The 22788-nt window shown below is 34.8% G+C and overlaps 1 protein-coding gene across 9 annotated transcripts in view; it reads right to left on the bottom strand.

Moving 5' to 3' along the window:
- The window catches only part of Scaper (S-phase cyclin A associated protein in the ER), a 447154-nt gene that overhangs the window by 343824 nt on the left and 80542 nt on the right, over positions 1–22788 (bottom strand). For all 9 annotated transcript variants that reach the window (XR_013090777.1, XM_076851161.1, XM_076851163.1 and 6 more), the window contains 2 exons: positions 20574–20690; positions 12132–12292 (listed from right to left, as the gene is read on the bottom strand). Coding sequence is in view for 8 of the 9 variants with exons in the window: in XM_076851161.1 (XP_076707276.1) it covers positions 12132–12292; positions 20574–20690 (278 nt within the window). In the remaining variant the exon portion in view is untranslated. The remainder of the gene's footprint in view (positions 1–12131; positions 12293–20573; positions 20691–22788) is intronic.

Here is a 22788-nt window from a genome sequence, read left to right as displayed (position 1 = left end):
TAAACTGAGACGAGTGATGGGAGGGAAAGGGAGAGAGAAGGGAAATTGTATGGAAACGGAAGGAAACCCTCATCGTTATACGAAATCACATATATGAGGTTGTGAGGGGAAAGGGGGGGAGGGAGAGAACGGAACAACAACAGATGAGGTAGACAGGGAAGATGGGAGGGGAGGGGAGGGGGGATAGTAGGGGATAGGAAAGACAGCAGAATACAACAGTCACTAATATGGCATTATGTAAACATTGTGAATGTGTAACTGATGTGATTCTGCAATTTGTATTTGGGGTAAAAATGGAAATGCATAACTCACTTGAATCAAATGTATGAAAGATGAAAAAAATAAAAATAAAAAAAAAGAAAAGATTGACAAAACTAAAATTTGGTTCTTTGAAAAAATAAATAAAATCAACAGACCCTTAGCCATGCTAACGAAGAGTAGAAGAGAGAGAAATCAAATTACTAGCATACGGGATGAAAAACGCAATATCACAACAGACACTTCAGAAATACAGAAGATAATCAGAAACTATTTTGAATCCTTATACTCCAATAAAATAGAAGATAGTGAAGGCATCGATAAATTTCTTAAGTCATATGACCTACCCAGATTGAGTCAGGAGGATATAGACAACCTAAACAGACCAATATCAATTGAGGAAATAGAAGAAACCATCAAAAGACTACCAACTAAGAAAAGCCCAGGACCGGATGGGTATACAGCAGAGTTTTACAAAACCTTTAAAGAGGAACTAATACCAATACTTCTCAAGCTATTTCAGGAAATAGAAAAAGAGGGAGAACTTCCAAGTTCATTCTACGAGGCCAACATCACCCTGATTCCTAAACCAGACAAACACACTTCAAAGAAAGAAAACTACAGACCAATATCTCTAATGAACCTAGATGCAAAAATCCTCAATAAAATTCTGGCGAATTGGATTCAAAAACATATCCAAAAAATTGTGCACCATGATCAAGTAGGATTCATCCCTGGGATGCAAGGCTGGTTCAATATACGGAAATCAATAAATGTTATTCACCACATCAATAGACTTAAAGATAAGAACCACATGATCATCTCGATAGATGCAGAAAAAGCATTCGACAAAGTACAGCATCCCTTTATGTTCAAAACACTAGAAAAACTAGGAATAACAGGGACTTACCTCAACATTGTAAAAGCAATCTATGCTAAGCCTCAGGCTAGCATCATTCTGAATGGAGAAAAATTGAAGGCATTCCCTCTAAAATCTGGAATAAGACAGGGATGCCCTCTCTCACCACTTCTGTTCAACATAGTTCTCGAAACACTGGCCAGAGCAATTAGACAGACAAAAGAAATTAAAGGCATAAAAATAGGAAAAGAAAAACTTAAATTATCACTATTTGCAGATGACATGATTCTATACCTAGCAGACCCAAAAGGGTCTACAAAGAAACTATTAGAGCTAATAAATGAATTCAGCAAAGTGGCAGGATATAAAATCAACACATATAAATCAAAGGCATTCCTGTATATCAGCGACAAATCCTCTGAAATGGAAATGAGGACAACTACTCCATTCACAATATCCTCAAAAAAAAATAAAATACTTGGGAATCAACCTAACAAAAGAGGTGAAAGACTTATACAATGAAAATTACAGAACCCTAAAGAGAGAAATAGAAGAAGATCTTAGAAGATGGAAAAATATACCCTGTTCATGGACAGGCAGAACTAACATCATCAAAATGGCGATATTACCAAAAGTTCTCTATAGGTTTAATGCAATTCAAATCAAAATCCCAATGGCATTTCTTATAGAAATAGAGAAAGCAATCATGAAATTCATATGGAAAAATAAAAGACCCAGAATAGCAAAAACAATGCTAAGCAGAAAGTGTGAATCAGGCGGTATAGCGATACCAGACTTCAAACTATACTACCGAGCAATAGTAACAAAAAAGCATGGTACTGGTACCAAAACAGACGGGTGGACCAATGGTACAGAATAGAGGACACAGAAACCAATCCACAAAACTACAACTATCTTATATTTGATAAAGGGGCTAAAAGCATGCAATGGAGGAAGGATAGCATCTTCAACAAATGGTGCTGGGAAAACTGGAAATCCATATGCAACAAAATGAAACTGAATCCCTTTCTCTCGCCATGCACAAAAGTTAACTCAAAATGGATCAAGGAGCTTGATATAAAATCAGAGACACGGCATCTGATACAAGAAAAAGTTGGCTACGATCTACATACTGTGGGGTCGGGCTCCAAATTCCTCAATAGGACACCCATAGCACAAGAGTTAATAACTAGAATCAACAAATGGGACTTACTCAAACTAAAAAAGTTTTTTCTCAGCAAAAGAAACAATAAGAGAGGTAAATAGGGAGCCTACATCCTGGGAACAAATCTTTACTCCTCACACTTCAGATAGAGCCCTAATATCCAGAGTATACAAAGAACTCAAAAAATTAGACAACAAGATAACAAATAACCCAATCAACAAATGGGCCAAGGACCTGAACAGACACTTCTCAGAGGAGGACATACAATCAATCAACAAGTACATGAAAAAATGCTCACCATCTCTAGCAGTCAGAGAAATGCAAATCAAAACCACCCTAAGATACCATCTCACTCCAGTAAGATTGGCAGCCATTAGGAAGTCAAACAACAAGTGCTGGCGAGGATGTGGGGAAAAGGGTACACTTGTTCATTGTTGGTGGGACTGCAAATTGGTGCAGCCAATCTGGAAAGCAGTATGGAGATTTCTTGGAAAGCTGGGAATGGAACCACCATTTGACCCAGCTATTCCCCTTCTCGGTCTATTCCCCAAAGACCTAAAAAGAGCATGCTACAGGGACACTGCTACATGGATGTTCATAGCAGCACAATTCACAATAGCAAGACTGTGGAACCAACCTAGATGCCCTTCAATAGACGAATGGATAAAAAAAAAATGTGGCATTTATACACAATGGAGTATTACTCTGCATTAAAAAATGACAAAATCATAGAATTTGGAGGGAAATGGATGGCATTAGAGCAGATTATGCTAAGTGAAGCCAGCCAATCCCTAAAAAACAAATGCCAAATGTCTTCTTTGATATAAGGAGAGTAACTAAGAACAGAGTAGGGACGAAGAGCATGAGAAGAAGATTAACATTAAACAGGGATGAGAGGTGGGAGGGAAGGGGAGGGAGAAGGGAAACTGCATGGAAATGGAAGGAGACCCTCACTGTTATACAAAATTACATACAAGAGGAAGCGAAGGGAAAGGGAAAAATAATACAAGGGGGAGATATGAACTGCAGTAGAGGGGGTAGACAGAGAAGAGGGGAGGGGAGGGGAGAGGAGGGGAACGGGGGGGATAGTAAAGGATAGGAAATGCAGCAGAATACAACAGACACTAGTATGGCAATATATAAATCAATGGAAGTGTAACTGATGTGATTCTGCAATCTGTATACGGGGTAAAAATGGGAATTCATAACCCACTTGAATCAGTGTGAAATATGATATATCAAGAACTATGTAATGTTTTGAACAACCAACAATAAAAAAAAAAGAAAAAAGAAAAATCATAAAAAAAAGAAATATTACTCAGCCTTAAAGAAGAATGAAATGATGGCATTTATTGATAAATGAATGGAACTGGAGAACATCCCATTAAATAAAATAAGCCAATGCCCAGTCAGAATGTTTTCTCTGATATGCAGATGCTAATTCACAATGGTGGGGAAGGGGATACTAGGGAAGAATAGAGGTACTTTGGATTAGACAGAGGGGAGTGAAAGGAGGGGAGGGAATATGGGGGTAGGAATGATAGTAGAATGAATTGGACATTATTACCCTATATGCATATGTGACTATACAACCTGTGTGATTCTACATCATGTACAACCAGAAGAATGAGAAGTTATATTCCATTTATGTATGATGTGTCAAAATGCACTGTCACGCATAAGTAATTAGAACAAATAAGAACAATAGGAGTAGGCCAATTTCTGAAGCTTTGTCAGCAAAACTGAAAATCTACATTCATATTATCACATGAATCACTAATGGTAAGGAAATTAAGTTCCAGGAAAAAAAATATTTACAAAATGTTTATTCTTTTAATTGGCAAATTAACTCATTATCCTATTTAAAAAAAAATAGTGTATTCATTGTATAAACAAATATACAGTGATTTAAGTTAAAGATATCAGACAAAAGCTATGATCTTTTATTTTAAAGATCTGGCTCTGGATGGGCACAGAGGCACACATCTGTAATCCCAATTTTTGGGAAGCCGAGGCAAGAGGATTGAAAATTTGAGGCCAGCCTGTACAAATGTATGAGACCCTGTCTCAAAAGATAAAAACGGTCTGGGGATGTAGTTCAGTGGTAGAGCACTCCTAGGTTCAATCCTCAGTACCACAACGGTGGGAGGGCAAAGGTGAGATAAAGGTCTGAGTTTGAAATCTTTAAGGAGAAAGTGTGTTTATATTTGGGATTTTTTTAATGTTTAGTCTATGAAATTTCTGAAATCCACAGTAGAGAGAAAACAGCAGAAAGAACCCTATGTTTCAATTATTGAGGCTTCAATGACTATCTATATTCTGCCACATTTGTCTCCTTTTTAAATGCTTTTTAATTGGCACATAGTAACTACATGTATTTACTGGATACATTGTGACATTTCAGTACATGTATATAAGGTGTAATGATCATATCTGGGTAACTGTCATATCCACTGTCTCAGAAATTTATCATTTCCCTGTGCTGGGGACAAAATCCTCTCTTCTAGTTATTTTGAAATGTTCAATGAGTTTTCGTCAACCATCATTTACCATCTGTGCTACAGAACCTTAGAAGGTTTTCTTCCTAACCAACTGCACCCCTGTACTCATCAACCAGCCTTTCTTCATTTCCCCTCCCCTTCCCTTCCTGAGCTGTGGTAACCACTATTCTACTCCCTCCTTCTATGAAATCGACCTTTCAGCTTCTGCATAGAAGTGAGAATATGCAGTATTTGTCTTCCTGTGCCTGACATATTCACTTAATATAATGGTCTCCAATTCCTCTAATGTTACTGCAAACAGCAGGATTTCATTCTTTTTCACTTGAATAATATTTTACCCTGTATATATTTCACATTTTCTTATTCATTCATTAGTCAGTGAATACCTAGGTTGGTTCCATATCTTGGCTATTATGAATAATGCTGTAATAAACATGTGAGTACGTAAGTCTCTTTGACTAATTTCAATTTCTTTGCTTATATATCCAGCAATGGCACAGCTGGCTCATGTGCTGATTTTACTTCTAGTTTCCTGAGGAACCTCTATAGTGTTTTCCATAATGTCTGTACAATTTACATTCCTACCAACATCTTTCTCCGTGTCCATATCAGCATTTGTTATTTTTTGTCTTTTTGACAATAACCATTCCAACTCAGATGAGATGATATCTTACTGTAGTATTCATTTCCATTTCCCTGATGATGAGTGATATAAAGCTCTTTTTCATTTACTTTTTGACTCTCTGCATATCTTCTTTTAAGAATGTCTGTTCAGATCATTCACAAATTTTAAAATCAGATTATATGGATTTTGCTACTGAGTTTCATGAGACTCTTATATATACTGGATACCAATCTCTTATCAAAAGCGTAGTTTGTCCTTCCCCATTATTTTTTCTGAAAATATTTTAATGCAAATCTTAAACATCATATAATTTTCCCTGTTTCCAACCACGTTCTACACAAGCAGCAGAAATGGGGTTCCCCTCAGTGGAATGGGTTGGCTGCGAAATAAAAGCTAAGAGAAATAGAATGACTGAAAAAAACCACAGGACACAGAAAACATCTTTAAAAAGCGGAGCCAGGACAGTGCTAGCCCAATCATTCGGATGGAGCTTCCACATTAAAAAAGGCCAAATGGAGGCTGGGGTTGTAGCTCAGTGGTAGAGTACTTGCCTTGCATGGGTGAGGAACTGTGTTCAATCCTCAGCACCACATAAAAATAAATAGATAAAATAAAGATATTGTGTTCATCTGCAACATACATATACATATATATACACACACATATATGTGTGTGTGAATGTATGTGTATATATATATATATATATATATATATATATATATATATATATAAAATTTTTAAAGGGCCAAATGGAGTCCACGCTTGCTTTTTTATATCGGGGAACATCCAAGGCCTTCCATAGAGTGTTCTTCACCAAAAAAGGTAGGTGGGCTGCCCAGTTTCCAAGCAGTTACACCCATCTCTGGAGCTACTGTGAGGGATCTTCCTAGTAGAGCAGAGATAAAGCTCATTTGCCTTGGGCAATCTATTGCGTGAGAGAGCCACAGATAGTTTCCAAGGTAAAAGCTAAAATCTCCTTTTCTGTCATACCAAGAGGAGACCCTTAAGTAATTCACAGGTGGCTTCTCACACCCTGTAAATATTCAGCACATCTTCACAGATAACAAATTTCTTTAAAATACAATTATAATATTCAACAAAACTAACAATAATGACTTAACTCATATAATATCCAATCTATATTCAATTTTCACTGATGTTTAACTTTATCAATACTTGGTACATAAAGATTTCTGTTTTACATTTAGATATATTTCATGCAAATTACAAAAGAACTGCATGATGAATGATAAAAACACAAATCAAGAAGAAAAATTAAATTATAAAATTAAAGAAGTTTGGACTAGGGTTATAGCTCAGTGGTGGAGCACTTGCCTATTCTGTACGTATAAAGCACTGGCTTTGATCCTCAGCACCACATAAAAAGAAATAAATAAAACTATTGTGGGGGCTGGATCTGTAGCTCTGTGGCAGAGTGCTTGTCTCACATGCATGAGGCTCTGGGTTCGATTCTCAGCACCACATAAAAAGAAACAAATAAAATAAAGGCATTCTGTCCATCTACAACTTTAAAAAAATTAAAAATAAAAATATTGTGTCCATCTACATCTTTTAAATTTTTTTTAATTAAAGGAGTTTAACACAAGATTTTAGTTTCCAGTTAATTTAACTGACTCACTCATAGAAGTACTATGATTAATCACTTTATCTTTTAAAGGAAAGAAAAACATCTCTCTTTAAAACTTTCCTTTTAGAAAGAAATACTGCTTAAACCTTGGAGCTATTCCATTAACCAATAAGACAGCCAACACAAACACTATCGTATAATAAAAAAAAATTGAAATAATAATTGAAACAAGTAAAAAAAGAAGTATATCAAAATAAAAACTATAACAGGTCTCTTAGAAATTGAGAAAATAGTTACAGAAAAATTACAATTTTAATAAACCTTCAGTGAAAATTATATTGAAAAATTATTCCCATAATAAAGAATGTTTAAGAACAGCAAATCATGTAATTAAACTGTCAGAGAACTCCTAAAAACTTAGAATAATGTTAGGATAGCGGTGCACAAAGCTAAAAATTATATTTCATTTCAAACTTTTTACTTGTACTTTTTTTTTAATATTACAAATGCCATTAATAAAGTTACAGTAAATTCATATCAATACAATCAAATAATTGAAGAGCACTTGAAATAAACCCAGCCTGACTATAACATATTATCATTTTTATTTATCACAGTATTTCATTAATACTTTATTTAGACTATTTACATCAATGTTCAAAAGATAATCTTTTATTGTAATTTCTTAGTTAGGTTTTTATAGTAAGATTATGCTAGCCCATAAAACAATCTTTTTTATTCTTATGAAGAATTTCCATAAGATTTATATTATTTTTATCTTAAATGTTTGGACGAATTTGCTGATGAATTCTATCTTGAGCTAGAATTTTCTTGTGAAGAGATTTTAATTTCAGATTCACATTTTTAAAAGGTTATCTGCAAGTCCCTTCAAGTTTTTCTAATTATTGAAATGCAAATTTAAAGTTGCTTTTTTTCAAGAAATTTGTCAATTTCGTTTAATTTTCCAAATTTCTGTATGCTGCTGCTTATAATTTCCTTTTACTATCATTTTAATATCTATAGATAATCTCTAGTCACATCCTCTATTTCATTGCTGGTATCTCTTTTTCTTGATCGGTATAACTAAAGATTTGTTTATTGTATTAGTCTATTTGGCTTTGTTAAATTTCTCATTATCACCTAATATATTTTCCTTGTTTTAATGTTCCTTGGTTTAACTAGTTCTTTTGTAACTAGAACTGGATGTAAAAGACATAAACTGGATTTTAGCTTTATTTCTTTTATAATATGTACAATTAAAGTTAAAAATTTTCCTCAAAGCATAGCTTTATCTCACAACTTCTTCCATGTTCAATTGATTTTATCAAATTTTCATTGCCCTTTCTGATTCCACATAAAATTATTTTCCAAAATTCAAAAATTTCAGAATTGTATAGCTATTGTAACTGTAACTTATTTCTAATTTAATACTTTTGTGATCCATGACAAAGTACTTTCATCACCTGAAACCTGCTAAGGCTGGTCTAATGGCTTAGCATGTTTTAGCTTCGGTAAAAGTTCCACGTGTGCTTGAGTATGTATTTAGATTTACAGTTCCAGCAATGACAGAGTAACTTGTATGAAAACTGGCCCTCTTCCTGCCAATAAAAACCATAAAGGCTACACAAAATATATAAATGAACTGTTTAAAGGCTGTGGAAACCAATATAAGCAAGTTTTAAGAAACTACAATTCCTGAAACGGGAATAAAAACATTAGACCCACATTCACCCTAGCATTTTGCTTAAATACATTTCAAATTCAGAAAGCAGGAAAAATGATTCCTTGCAAAAACCAGCATTCCCAACTGGCTGAAACAGAATTAGGAGTTCAGGAAGTCTAAAGCAACTGGGACATCAGGGGCAAAAATCTCAGAAAGCGGGGGTGCATGGGTACTATAAAGAAGTGAGCCAAAAAATCTGCATTCAATCTCCCTTAACATGCCTGACAAGTGCTGGACTTTGCATATACAGGGCAAAACTCCAAAAAACCTAGAAACCTAGCAGAAAGCAACAGCTGGAAAGCTAATGAGCAGAACAGACTTTACAACAATTATATAGTGCTAAGGAAACAAAAGTTGGAATCCAGGGATGTAATGGGCTTTACAAATATCCTAGATTTTCAGCTGAGACCCCTAAAGGAACAGGAACAAAACTAAAATACATCAACCTTAATAACATCACAAACCAAACCTTGACAGGATTAGGATGGTCTGATTATAATCTTGCCAAACACACACTCCCACTCCCATACACATACACACACAGACACACACACAAAAAAAAAAAAACTTTTAAAAGAAGGCTCTATAATTTTAAATATATACTGTTAAAAATTGTGAGATATGTTAAAGAAAAACAAGGTGAAATAACTGAAAACCTACCAGAAATGTTTATAAAGTAAACCCACAAGTTGTTGAGTCATTTTAATTTCAGTCATAGATGTTTTTAAAAAGCTATACATGAAAGGGGCTGGGTTGTGGCTCAGTGGTAAAGCACTTGCCCTGCACGTGTGAGGCACTGGGTTTGATCCTCAGCACCAATATAATTCAATAAATAAATAAACACAATAAAGGTATTGTGTTCGTCTATAACTAAAAAAAATTTTTACAAATTAAGCTATATATGATAAATAAATCCAAAAACTATGGAAAGATGGAGACTATCAGCAGACATTTATTTCATAGTATCAGTTTTGAAGACCAGTAGCTTATGATCTATATCAAATCTGGATGTGTTCCTCAGGTATGGTTTTTCTTGATCTGAAAAACCTGGGTGTTAGGCGGGAGAAGAGGGCTGGAGGGGGAAGTGAAGATTAGGGTCCCCAACACTAATTTTTAGAGAGTCTTTCACTTATACCCCTGTTGTAAATACACTACTCTTACCTTCTAATGTGTGTGGTCCTTTGGATCAAATACTATCTTTCCTACCACCTCTAAAAAATAAACCTCCAATATTCTTCTGGAATGAGAGTGGAATAGTCCTGCTACAATTCAGATTAAGTGGAGGAGGGATCAGGAAACTAAACTCCTTAAAGTACCAACCTTCCATGTATCCTTACTTCCAAAAATAAATATAGCACCAATTTTCCAACCTTTGGGCATTCTGTGATTGCTTTTAAGTTTTGTCTCTTTTTTGCATCTTGGGATTCACCTAACTCACTGAAATTCTGTTACAAGCAATCTTTCTTCTTTCCAACTTCCAAAGAATCTGTTCATATCATCTTTTCTCCTTTTTCTTAAGCTGAATTTTTAAATCCTTTTATATCATTTTAGCTGGGCTTGGGAGTAAGCAAATTAAAGGCATGTGGTCAATCAGTTTCAATTTAGAATTATTTTATAGCATATAGTTATAAACTTATTACCAATTACTTGAGGTATATGCCATAACTCACTGAGTACAACAATGCACTAAAACCCCAAAACTAAAAGTGAAGGTGTTCTAAAACAAAATTTTCCAATACCATAATACGGTTTCCTTACGCACAGATCATTATCTATCATTATCTCTCATTTCATCTCAACCAAATGGATTTCTCATGAATAATCTCAAAGTATTCATTTAAACAAAGCCATAAATGCTAATTTTATATAATTACTCTAAGGTTTTTGCAACTTTGATTTTTATAACACATTTCTCTCAGATTGTTTGTAGATACAGAAATTCGAGAGTATTGATTTCATATTTTCCTACCTCTTTCTCAGAGAAGGAACTTGCTATGATTTGAATGTGGTTTGTTCCTCAAAGGTTCATGTAATTGAGGTCTGGTCCTCAGTGTGGCAGTATTAAGATGGTGGAAGCTTAAGAAGTAGGGCCTTAATGGAGGTGATTAGGTCACTAGGGGTTACTGCCGTTTCTTGAAAAGGATTAAGGTAATTCTAGTGGTATCCCAGTGGTTCCCATAAATGTGGATTGTTTAAAGGTGCGGGGAGGGGGGGGGGCACGAACCTGATGCATACACTGCTTTCTGGCTTCCTGTCTCACTATATGATTACTTTTACTACCATCATGATGATACTATCTACCATATGGCCCACTTTAAAGGCCTAACTGATGGGGTCACCCAATCTTGGACTTTCAGTCTCTTGTGAGCTAAATAAATCTCTTTGTAATCTACCCAGTACTTTGTTACAGCAACAGAAAACAGACAAATACAGAATTTTTACCTACTAGCAAGGTGCTACTTCTCAGCCTATATGAAGAAACTAAGTACAAAATGCTGGGTGAAAATAAAGATTATTATTTGAAATAAGCCAATACAACTTGCTGATACCAAAATCCAAAACAAATCAAAGTATATCCATAATACAAAGATAGCAAGACCTTTATTATGTGCACCAAAATATATCTTTCTGAACCAAGAAGTTTCAAAGGGCTCTTCCACTGAAGGAAAAAGAGCATTTTCTGAAGTTCCCCTTTACTCATAACAAACTCATTATTACTTATTATCATTCTCACATCCCAGACTCTGAATATATTTTTTAAAATCCACAGATTTCTACAGAAAAAGATTTTATGAAGGAAATTCTTGTGGGATAAATCATACTCTCATAATGACACACTATCTATTTATTTGTGTTCCTTGATTATTCTGATAGCTTAGAGAATAAATGTTTGAACAACCAGAAACAGATTATTTTGAAGTACCAAAATAATCAAATATTAAAGAGCTAAAATTGTAATATGCTACTTTTAAAGAGTATATTCTGCCTAAAGAATGGAGCAGACTGTCATTTTCTTCTCTGGATCAAAACAATTGTAAAATATTGTATAAATAAACTAACAAAGATATTCTTCTTAAAGTGTATACAGTGTAAACCTAAAACTAGAATGATCTCTACTGGCTAACACACTGTGCTAAAAAATGGTTCTGCTCAGCTTTTAAGAACTTTTTGTGGAACTGGCAACTCCCCCCATCCCCACCCCCCCCAGTGCTGAGGATGAAATCCAAGGCCTTGTGCACACTAGGCAAGCTCTAAACTAACACACACCTCAGTCCTTATTCTGCAGTGTATAATCAAACAGAAGATGCAAAAGGATAAATATAAAATTCTAATGAGACCAATTTTAAACTGTGTAAATATTTTTGAATATACATTTATCTACTACATAAAAAGCTAATTCAAGGTCACTTGCCATTTTTGCGGGAAGTCTTCTGCACTGCCATTGGTGGACAGGGCTGAGCAGGTGCTGTATCTGAAGAACTGGTAGAGCCTGCATGATGAGCCTTTACTTTGTCAGCCCAACTGACACCTGTGGGAGCCACACGTGGAGCAGCCACTGTGCCAGGAGAACCCCTATGGAGGTAAATAAATACAGCTAATAAATTAAATATTAAAGTAACAATTTTAAATACATACTTAATATATTACATTTTAAATTAATTGTATGCATGTATCCATTATACTATCACAGATATTTAAGGTGACTAAATTCACAGATTTATCTTGATCTAAACTGGTAAGTCATTAATTTTTATCTAGCTATGAAGAAATGAAACTAAGGATAATACACAAGACTTACTTGATCACTTAAAATAAATAATTCATTGAAGCAGGAAATATTAAAAAATTATTCAGAGTTATAAGGAACATGGGAGAGTAGAGGAGGCTGCATTCCAGGCAATACAGGTTCTCAGTGAAGTAAGTGAAAGAGGGATTTCACTGGGATTTAATACTGGACACTTAGAGCACAATGTGAACTCAGAAGTCTGGATACAACAAAATAAAGAAGAAAGCCCACCATAAGCAACAGCTGCTGGAGCCAACTCACCATGGCCAAAAGGGAAGGGGACTAAAGAAAGCCATATTTCAGGTGATTCCAAGGTATGTCTTGGTGCAGAGAAATCTGAGATCAAAAAGAGTGCCTAACATTAGATCAGAGTCCTTGCGCCTACTAGAAGAAAATATAGGCCCAACTTTTCATCATGTTGGTATAGGAACTGACTTCCTCAACAAGAATCCTAAAGGTAAGAATGAAAATCAAGAATCAATAAATGAGATGGAATCAAACTAAAAAGCTTCTTCATAGCAAAGGAAACAATTAATAACATGAAGAGAGAGCCTACGGAATGGTACAAAAACTCTGCGACCTGCACCTCAGATACAGCATTAACCTTCAGCATATATAAAGAACTCAAAGAAAAACTAAAAAACAATAACCCAATGAATAAATGGACTAAGGAACTAAACAGATAATTCATAGAAGAAATACAATCAAATCAACAAATATATGAAAAAATGTTCAACATCTCTAGCAATTAGAGAAATGCAAATCAAAACTACACTGAGTTTCCATCTCATTCTCCAGTCAGAATGGCAATTATCAAGAATACAATCAACAATAAATGTTGACCAGGATGTAGGAAAAAGGTACACTAATACATTGCTGGTAGACTGCAAATTGGTACAATTACTATGGAAAGCAGTATGGAGATTCCTCAGAAAACTTGGAATGAAACCACCATTTGACCTTGTCATCCCACTCCTAGATTTATACCCAAAGGACTTAAAATCAGGATACTACAGTGACGCAGCCACATCATGTTTATAGCAGCTCAATTAACAATAGCTAAACTATGGAATCAACCTAGGTGCCCTTCAACAGATGAATGGATAAAGAAGATGTATATGTACACAATGGAATATTACTCAGGCTTAAAGAAGAATGAAATGATGGCATTTGCTGGTAAATGGATGGAACTGGAGAACATTATGCTAAGCAAAATAACCCATGTCCAAAAACCAAAGTCAGAATGTTTTCTCTGATATGCAGATGCTAATTCACAATAACCAACGGGTGGAGGAGCTAGGGAAAAATATAGGTACTTTGGATTAGATAGAGGGGAGTAAAGGGAGTAGAGCGGGTATAGGGTTAGGAATGAGAATAGAATGAATTGAAAATTACTACCCTATGTGCATATATGCTTACACAACTGGTGTAACTCTACATCATGTACAACCAGAAGAATGAGAAGTTATATTCCATTTATGTATGATGTGTCACAAAATGCATTATACTGTCATGTATAACTAATTAGAACAAAAAGAAAAAAGAAAGAAAAAGACTCAGAATAGCCAAAGCAATACTAAGCAAGAAAAATGAAGCAGGAGACATCACAATATCTGATCTGAAATTATACTACAGAGCTGTACTAACAAAAAAAAAACCATGGTATTGGCACTAAAATAGACATGAAGACCAATCAAGTAGAATAAAATATGCAGAGAAAAATCTATTACCATCTGATATTTGACAAGGGTGCCAAAAATATATCTATGTGTGTGTGTGTGTGTGTGTATAATAAAATTAGATTCTTATCTTTCACCCTACACAAAAATCAAATCAAAATGGATCAAAGACTTAGGAATTAGACCAGAAACTTTACAACTGGTAGAAGAAAACACAGGGTCAACACTCCATCTTACAGGTGCAACACAGACTTCCTTAAGAAGACCCTCAAAACACAACAAATAAAACCAACAATCAATAAGTGGCACACCATTAAACTAAAAAAGCTTCTGCACAGCTACAGAAATGACTAAAAGCATGAAGAGAGAGCCTACAAAATGGGAAAAAATCCTGGCCAGTTACTCTTCCGAAGGAGATTTATATCCAGAATATACAGAAAAAATCAAAAAAATTAACACCAAAAAACTCCAATAACATCAAATAACCCAATCAATAAAAGGGCAAAATTCAACAGAAACTTCACAATAGAAAAAACACAAAAGGCCAATAAATACATGAAAAAAATCAACACCTCTAGCAACAAGAGAAATGCAAATCAAAACTAAAATTTCATTTCACTCCAATCAGTGTCAACGATCAAGAATAAAAATAACAATAAATGATAGCAAGGTTGTGGGGAGAATGGAATACCTGTATGTTGTTGGTGGAACTACAAACTAGTACAACCAATCTGGAAAGCAGTTTGAAGATTCCTCAAATAACTATGGATGAAACTACCATAACACCCAGCTATCCCACTTCTGGGTATTTTCCCAAAAGATCTAAAATCAGCAAACTACAGCAACACAGCCACATCTATGTATTCAGCAGAACAATTCACAACAGCAAAATTATGGCAATAACCTAGATGGCCATCGATAAAAGAATTAAGAAATTGTGACATACACAATGGAGTTCTAGTCAGCCATTAAAAAGAATGAAATCATGGCATTTGCCTGTAAATGGATCGAAATGGAGAATATCCTGTGTAATGAAATTAGCCAAACTCAGAAACTCAAAGATTGAATGTTGGCTCTCAATGCTGAATTTAGACTAGAATAAAGGAAAGGGAGAGGGAAGAATAAGATTACATAAGGAATCAATCAAATGCAAATTAATACTTAAGCAAAACGAAGTCTCATAGAATAGAAGAAGAGGGGGGAATACAGAAAAGCAAAGGGGGAAGAAAAGGGGAGGAATCATGAACTGAAATTGATTTCCATGCATGTATGAGTTGTTGAGATGAACCCAACTATTGTACATAACCATATAGCTCTAATAATGATAAAAACAAAAAGCTAGAACAAAGAATTTTGATTGTTTTCACAATAAAGAAATGAAAGAAATTTGAGGAAATAGATGTTTAACCTGATTTTTATATCAACAATGTATATATCTACTGAAAGATCACATGGTACCCCATTAATACGTACCCTTTTAATGTTTGTATATATCAGTTAAAAATAAACTGGCAGGGCTGGGGCTGTAGCTCAGTGGTAGAGCACTTGCCTAGCATACATGAGGCACTGGGCTTGATTCTCAGCACTGCATACAAATAAATAAGGATCCACTGACAATTAAAAAAAATGTTTTTAATTAAAAAATAAATGAATTGGCACATAATTTAAAAGTTCAATAATATTATAAAAGAAAATAATAAATTTTCATAGTACCTTAAACTTTTATTTTTGCTCATGTATTTTAATAATATAAATTTGCTAATCTTGACATAGAGAGTATTAAAACTGGGTTTTTCTTTGTGTACATTTCTCACATGATACACAACATGATGCCTCACTAACAATGTTCAATTCTGATTCCTTAAAATGAAGTGATACTATTCTCCTATTTTCAACAAACTTTCATAGCTGTCCTAGTCACTCATTTTGTAGCAACTTTAACAGTATATCTTTATCAAAGTTTCCCCAAAATTCTCTTATTTTTCACAAAAACAATGACACTTTTTGCCCTCATATATTACTGGTTTGCTTAATACTTAAATTATGAGTTAAAATAATCAACACAGCTTGTATACATCAAGTTTCATAATTACTAACATAATCAGAATAAACAAAACTCAACTAAGATGAACAGAAGGAAGTAGAAAAACTAAGGGTAGGTAACCTATGAGCCACAATTGTTCAGCAAGCTGAAAGAAACTGATTTCCAGTGATGAGAAATACTGTCAATTAACCCAACAATATGGAGAACAGTATGAGAAATTTTACCACACATTCACTGAAGGCTTTCAATGCTAAAATAAACCAGGTACTACACAATACTTTGAACCACAGACCACTCAAATGCAGTAAAATCAAGTTAACTTAAAATGATGCTTGTGTGTACAAATATTTATTTTCGTTTGCTTACATTCATTACCCTATTTGACTAAGGTCTAATTATTATAAATTTATGAAGTCCAGGAATCTTCATCAAAGGCAATGCTATCTGATAATTCCATAAAGAAGCTTAAAAAGAAAAGTTTGATTCTATTGAATGAACAAACATTTGAACTTCTTTTACTAAGGGCCAGCTACACTTCCAGAGTGCTTATAATACAGACATATGGCAAAGATCTTGCCTCAAAGATGGTCACAGAAGGGGAAAAAAAAAGACATTAAAAAATTATTACACATTGCAAATGTAATAATACAACTTATATCCAAGGTTTACCAGTAATAAGGTGAAAGTTGTTAACTGTGAAAAGGTGGGAGTTGGGGAAGAAAGGTTCTCAAAAAAGGTTAGGTTTAAAAGATGCAAAAGCTAAGAGCAGTGGCACACACCTATAATTTCAGCAACTCAGGAGGCTGAGGGCAGAGGATCACAAATTCAAAGCCAGCCTCAGCAATTTTGCAATGCCCCAAACAACGTAGCAAGATTCTGTCTCAACATAAAAAATATAAAGGGTTGGGGATATACCTCAGTGCTTAAACACCTCTGAGTGCAATCCCCCAGTACAAAAAAAAAAAGAAAAAAAGAAAGACAAAAGAGAACTTTCAGAGCAAACTACTTACTATCCTTCCATTAAATATTACATGTTAAGACTTACTCTAACAAATTTAGAATCCAAACAAATTTTTCTTAAAAATAAATCTCCCCAGGGACATTGGAAGAAAACAAATGAGAAAATTTTTAACATCACAGCTACTAGAGGTAGCAATAACTTTTGAGGCAAACAAAGACTGACCAAAAAACCTTTAAAGGAAAAGCTGGAGAGTGAAATCTCTGCATAGGGCTTTGAAAGCTCCAACATACTCTTAGAAATGGACATATTCTACAAATAGACATGTTATATGCATGTTCCCCCCAAAATCTGAGAGGCCCATAATGTCTCATCTCTGACTAACCTTGAAGCTTTGGGAAAATGGAAAGAGACAACAAAGACAGCGCTGGATACTGCCAGAGCATACTGACAGTATGTTCCAACAGACACAAAGAATTATTCAAGGACTAAGAGATTTATTGGCTCAAGGCATTTAAGGAAACTTCTGCCAAATCATTAGCTGATGAGTAAGCTAACTAGCAGAGGTTTTGGAGGCCATAAAACAAAGAAAAGTCTTCACAGAATTACTTTAAGAAACTCACTAAACTGATAGTAACAAATAAACATGCATAATAACAATCCTAGCGAGGGCAGCACTGAACTCCAGAGCCACCACATTTTATTTAAAATACCTAGTTTTAAAAAACAACAAAAACTCAAAAGACATGCAAATAAACAAGAAAACATGACCTGACATAGAAGGAGAGCAGTAGCAGCCTTAGATTTAACAAAGATTTTAAAACAGCTAGTACAATCACATTTAAAGAACCTCAAAAAAGAAAGCCATGTCTAAACAATTAAAGGAGAATATGATAATGAAGTCTAATCAAATGCAGAATAATAATAGTAAACATTTTAAAATAACCGCATAGATATTCTGGAGTTAAAAACATTAAAATTAAAAACTCACTAGAGGAACTCAATAAAGTATCAGAATAGAGTATCAGCAAACTTAAACTGAGATCATCTGTTCTGTGAAATCAGAAGAAAAATGAACAGAGCCTAAAAACCTGTGAGACACCGATAAGAGTATCATCATATGGTCAGGTGCAGTGGTGAACGCCTATAATCCCAGCAACTTGGGAGGCTGAGGAAGGAAGATTGCAAGTTTGAAGCCAGCCTGAGTAATTTAGCAAGGCTGTAGGAACTTATTGAGACCCTGTCTCAAAATAAAAAATAAAAAGGGCTAAGAATGTGGCTCAGTAGTTGAACAGCCCTGGATTTAACCACCAGTATCCCCTACCCCCATAAAAACGTATTGTCATATGTATGGTGGATTCTCAGAGAAAAGGGAGAAGAAAGAATATTTTAAGAATTAAGGGGCCAAAAATCAAAACTACACTGAGATTTCATCTAATACCAATCAGAAAGTCAGTCATCTAGAATACAAATAATAAAAAATGCTAGAGAAGATGTGGAAAAAAGAAACACTGTTACACTGTTAATACAATTGTCATTTAGCACAACAAAAATGAAAATCTGTAGGATGTTCCTCAAAAGACTAGGCATGGAACCACCATATGACCACATTATTACACTCCTTGGTATTTATCCTAAAGAATTAAAATCATCATACTACACTGATACATGGTTTCACAGACTAGATATATAAAAGAAATAATGGGCTGAAACTTCCCAAAGTTTATGTAAAACAACTAATCTACACATCCAACAGAAACAGTGAACTCCAAGAACTCAGAGGTCCACCACACACAGATACATCATCATCAAACTATTGAAAGCCAAAGATGGGAAGAGAATTTTGAAAGCATTGAGAAGTGACCCATTACATTAAAAGCTCTTTGATAAGAATAACACCTGATTTCTCATTAGAACCATGAAAGCTAGAAGGCAGTGAAATAACATATTCAATCTACTAGAAGAAAAAGGTCTATCAACCAAGGATTCTATGTAGTACAAAACTATTCTTCCAAAACTGAAAGATAAGATATTCCTAGATAAACAAAAACTGAGAAAAATCTCTCACCAGTAGACCTGCCTAAAAAGAAATGCTAAAGGGAGTCCTTTTTAGGCTGAGAGTAAGAGGACAATGGACATTAATTTGAATCCATAGGAAGAAATAAAAGAGCACCAGTAAAAAACTAGAAAAGGTAACTACATAGGTAAATATAAAAGACAGTAAAATGTAGTTTTTGTTTATAACTCTTTTCTTCTAACTCATTCAAAAGACAACAGCATAAATTATAAAACTGTGGTATTAGTTGGTTTGAGTATTATCTCTTTATTAATAATTTTGATTTGAAAAAAAAAAGAAATTGCTAGTTTATCACATGAATAATTTTGCATGAAATAGGCTAATAGGTTTTAATCTTTGGAACACTAATTACCTCTGAATATATCACATTTCCTAAAAGTTAAATATTAATTCTCCTGAATTTTTAAAACTTTTTATTCAGACAATTTCAAACATATACACAAGTTAGGAAAACACAGCGTGGTAAACCAACTTCTTCCCCCTCTGGCTTGAAATTATCAGGAAGAATGTACCAAAAATACACATCCTGAGATAAGGAAGAACTATCCAGAAAATCAAAATTCATCCTTGTCCACATAGAACAGCATGTCCTGCAAGACCTGAACTCAAAAATTCAAGTACTTTGAAGGGTCCTTCAGAGTTGTAATGAGAAGTGAAGCACATACAAATGAGACTTATCTGACCTGGGCAATCCTAAACTTCAAAGGATCAGCTTGCCATGCTAGGCTTCTGTTTATTATTCCTGGGTTTTTTTTTTTCTTTTTTCTCTCTTTTTTTTTTTTTTTTTTTTTTTATTTTGGTGGGCAGGTGGTACTGGGGATTGCCTCAGGAGCACTCAACCACTGGGCCTGTCACATCCCCAACCCTACTTTGTGTTTAATTTAGAGACAAGGTCTCACTGATTTGCTAAGCACCTTGCCATTGCTCAGGCTGCCTTTGAACTCACAATCCAAACTCACAATCCTCCTAACTAAGCCTCCAGAGCCACTGGGATTACAGGCGTGCGCCACGTCGTCCAGCTCTTCCTGCCTATTTGTGAGTAAATAAGTTGCTTTGCCTGACTCATTATGCAAGTATTCTGTCCTTCCAGTATCATCAAGTAATGAGTTTGTGCAAAATCTCCTACCAGAACAGAAACCTTAGCAGAAACTGTTCCCTTCCATGGGTTGATATTCTGCTTTAACACACAAACATACACATGAATATTTTTATAGTGAAATATCATTTTTGGAATACTATACCTACATTACCTATAGACAATAATGTAATGTAATACAGTCTTTAGTAGGATTTTTTGAGTTTATCTTACCCAAAATTTAAGCTTCTTCTAGCATTTGATGTTACACTTATTCTGTCTGTTGATGGACTTGGAATCACATGACGTCCTGGAGACATCTTCTTTACTTCCCATGCCAGTGATGTTGGTCTGCCAATTCAAGAAATACAGCAAATCAGATTAACAGAAAAGGGGGACACAAACTAATCTTTTTCTCTTGGTTATCAATGAGTCCATATATAGTTTCATATGGTTAATGAGACCATAATCAGGTCACAGTTTTGCCATATAGCATTGCTTATCAGAAAGTTAGCATATTACCAATGAGAAATCACCAGTGATGCACGGCCCAGGATTTTCCCCACAGTTCAGCAAAGCAAAAGAACTCTACTTGCCTCAAAAGAGTTATAAAGTTACAGAGACATGAAATATATTTCTCATAATTTACAAGCTTACATGTACCTAGTTAGAAAACATTCAAAGGCAATGGTATTAATTCAGGTTACTTTATCCAATATCCTGAAGAAATAAGTTTATGGAACAAGGATCAAGACAGAAAGAAAATGGTAAGGAATAAATTGAGAACACATGTGAAAATATGAAGTATCTTTCCTCTACCTCTTAATCACCTATGAGAACAAGAATGAGGATATTCTCTTCTTTATTTAAGAATTAAACCTGTCTTTTTCTAGTTTTATATTTCATTACCATTGCTCTCTGTTGGAAAAAACTAAGAAATGTACCTTAACTTCTTTTTTTTATTATTATTAGTTACACATGACAGTACAATGATCTTGACATATCATACATTTGAATCAAATGGAGTATAATTTCTCATTTTTCTGATTGTACAGGTTGCAGAATCACAATGGTTATACAGTCACGTACATACATACAGCAATAATAATGTCTATTTTGTTCTGCTGTCCTTCCTATCCCCTCTCCCCTTCCTTCCCCTCCCATCACTTCTCTCTACCCAATCTAATGTGACACACTTCTTTTTTTTTCCCCCCTCACAACATCATACATGTATTCTGTAAAACAATGAGGGTCTCCTTCCATCTTCCGTGCAATTCCCCTTCTCCCTCCTTTTCCCTCCCAGTTCTCTTCCCTATTTAGTGGCAATCTTCTTCTCATGCTTTTCCTCCCTATCCCATTTTGAGTCACACCACCCCCCTTATATCAGAGAAGACATTCAGCATTTGTTTTTTAGGGATTGGCTAACTTCACTTAGCATAATCTGCTCTAATGCCATCCATTTCCCTGCAAATGCCATGATCTTGTTATTTTTTAGTGCTGAGTAATATTCCATTGTGTATAAATGCCACATTTTTTTTATCCATTCATCTATTGAAGGACATCTAGGTTGGTTCCACAGTCTAGCTATTGTGAATTGTGCTGCTATAAACATTGATGTGGCTGTATCCCTGTAGTATGCTCTTTTTAAGTCTTTTGGGTATAGTCTGAGAAGGGGAATAGCTGGGTCAAATGATGGTTCTATTCCCAGCTTTCCAAGGAATCTCCATACTGCTTACCAAATTGGCTGCATCAATTTGCAGTCCCACCAGCAATGTATGAGTGTACCTTTTTCCCCGCATCCTTACCAGCACTTGTTGTTGTTTGACTTCATAATGGCTGCCATTCTTACTGGAGTGAAATAGTATCTTAGAGTAGTTTTAATTTGCATTTCTCTGATTGCTAGAGATGGTGAGCATTTTTTCATGTATTTGTTGATTGATTGTATATCCTCTTCTGAGAAGTATCTGTTCAGGTCCTTGGCCCATTTGTTGATTGGGTTATTTATTTTTTTGTTGTTTAATTTTTTGAGTTCTTTGTACACTCTAGAGATTAGAGCTCTATCTGATGTGTGAGGGATAAAAATTTGTTCCCATGATGTAGGCTCCTTATTTACCTCACATATTATTTCTCTTGCTGAGAAAAAACTTTTTAGTTTGAATTCGTCCCATTTGTTGATTATTGGTTTTAACTCTTGTGCTATAAGTATCTTATTAAGGAATTTGGGGCCTGTTCCCACGTGATGGAGATTAGGGCCAACGCTCCTTGCAGAAATAGAAAAAGCAATCATGAAATTCATCTGGAAAAATAAGAGACCCAGAATAGCTAAAGCAATTCTAAGCAGGAAAAGTGAAACAGGTGGTATCTCAATACCAGATTTTAAACAATAGTAACAAAAACAGCACGGTACTGGCACCAAAACAGGCTGGTAGACCTATGGTACAGAATAGAG

The sequence above is a fragment of the Callospermophilus lateralis genome, chromosome 3 (genome assembly GCF_048772815.1).
Source record: "Callospermophilus lateralis isolate mCalLat2 chromosome 3, mCalLat2.hap1, whole genome shotgun sequence".
NCBI lineage: Eukaryota > Metazoa > Chordata > Mammalia > Rodentia > Sciuridae > Callospermophilus > Callospermophilus lateralis.
Note: the sequence above shows the minus strand (reverse complement) of the source record. Positions and strands in the feature narration are given on the sequence as shown.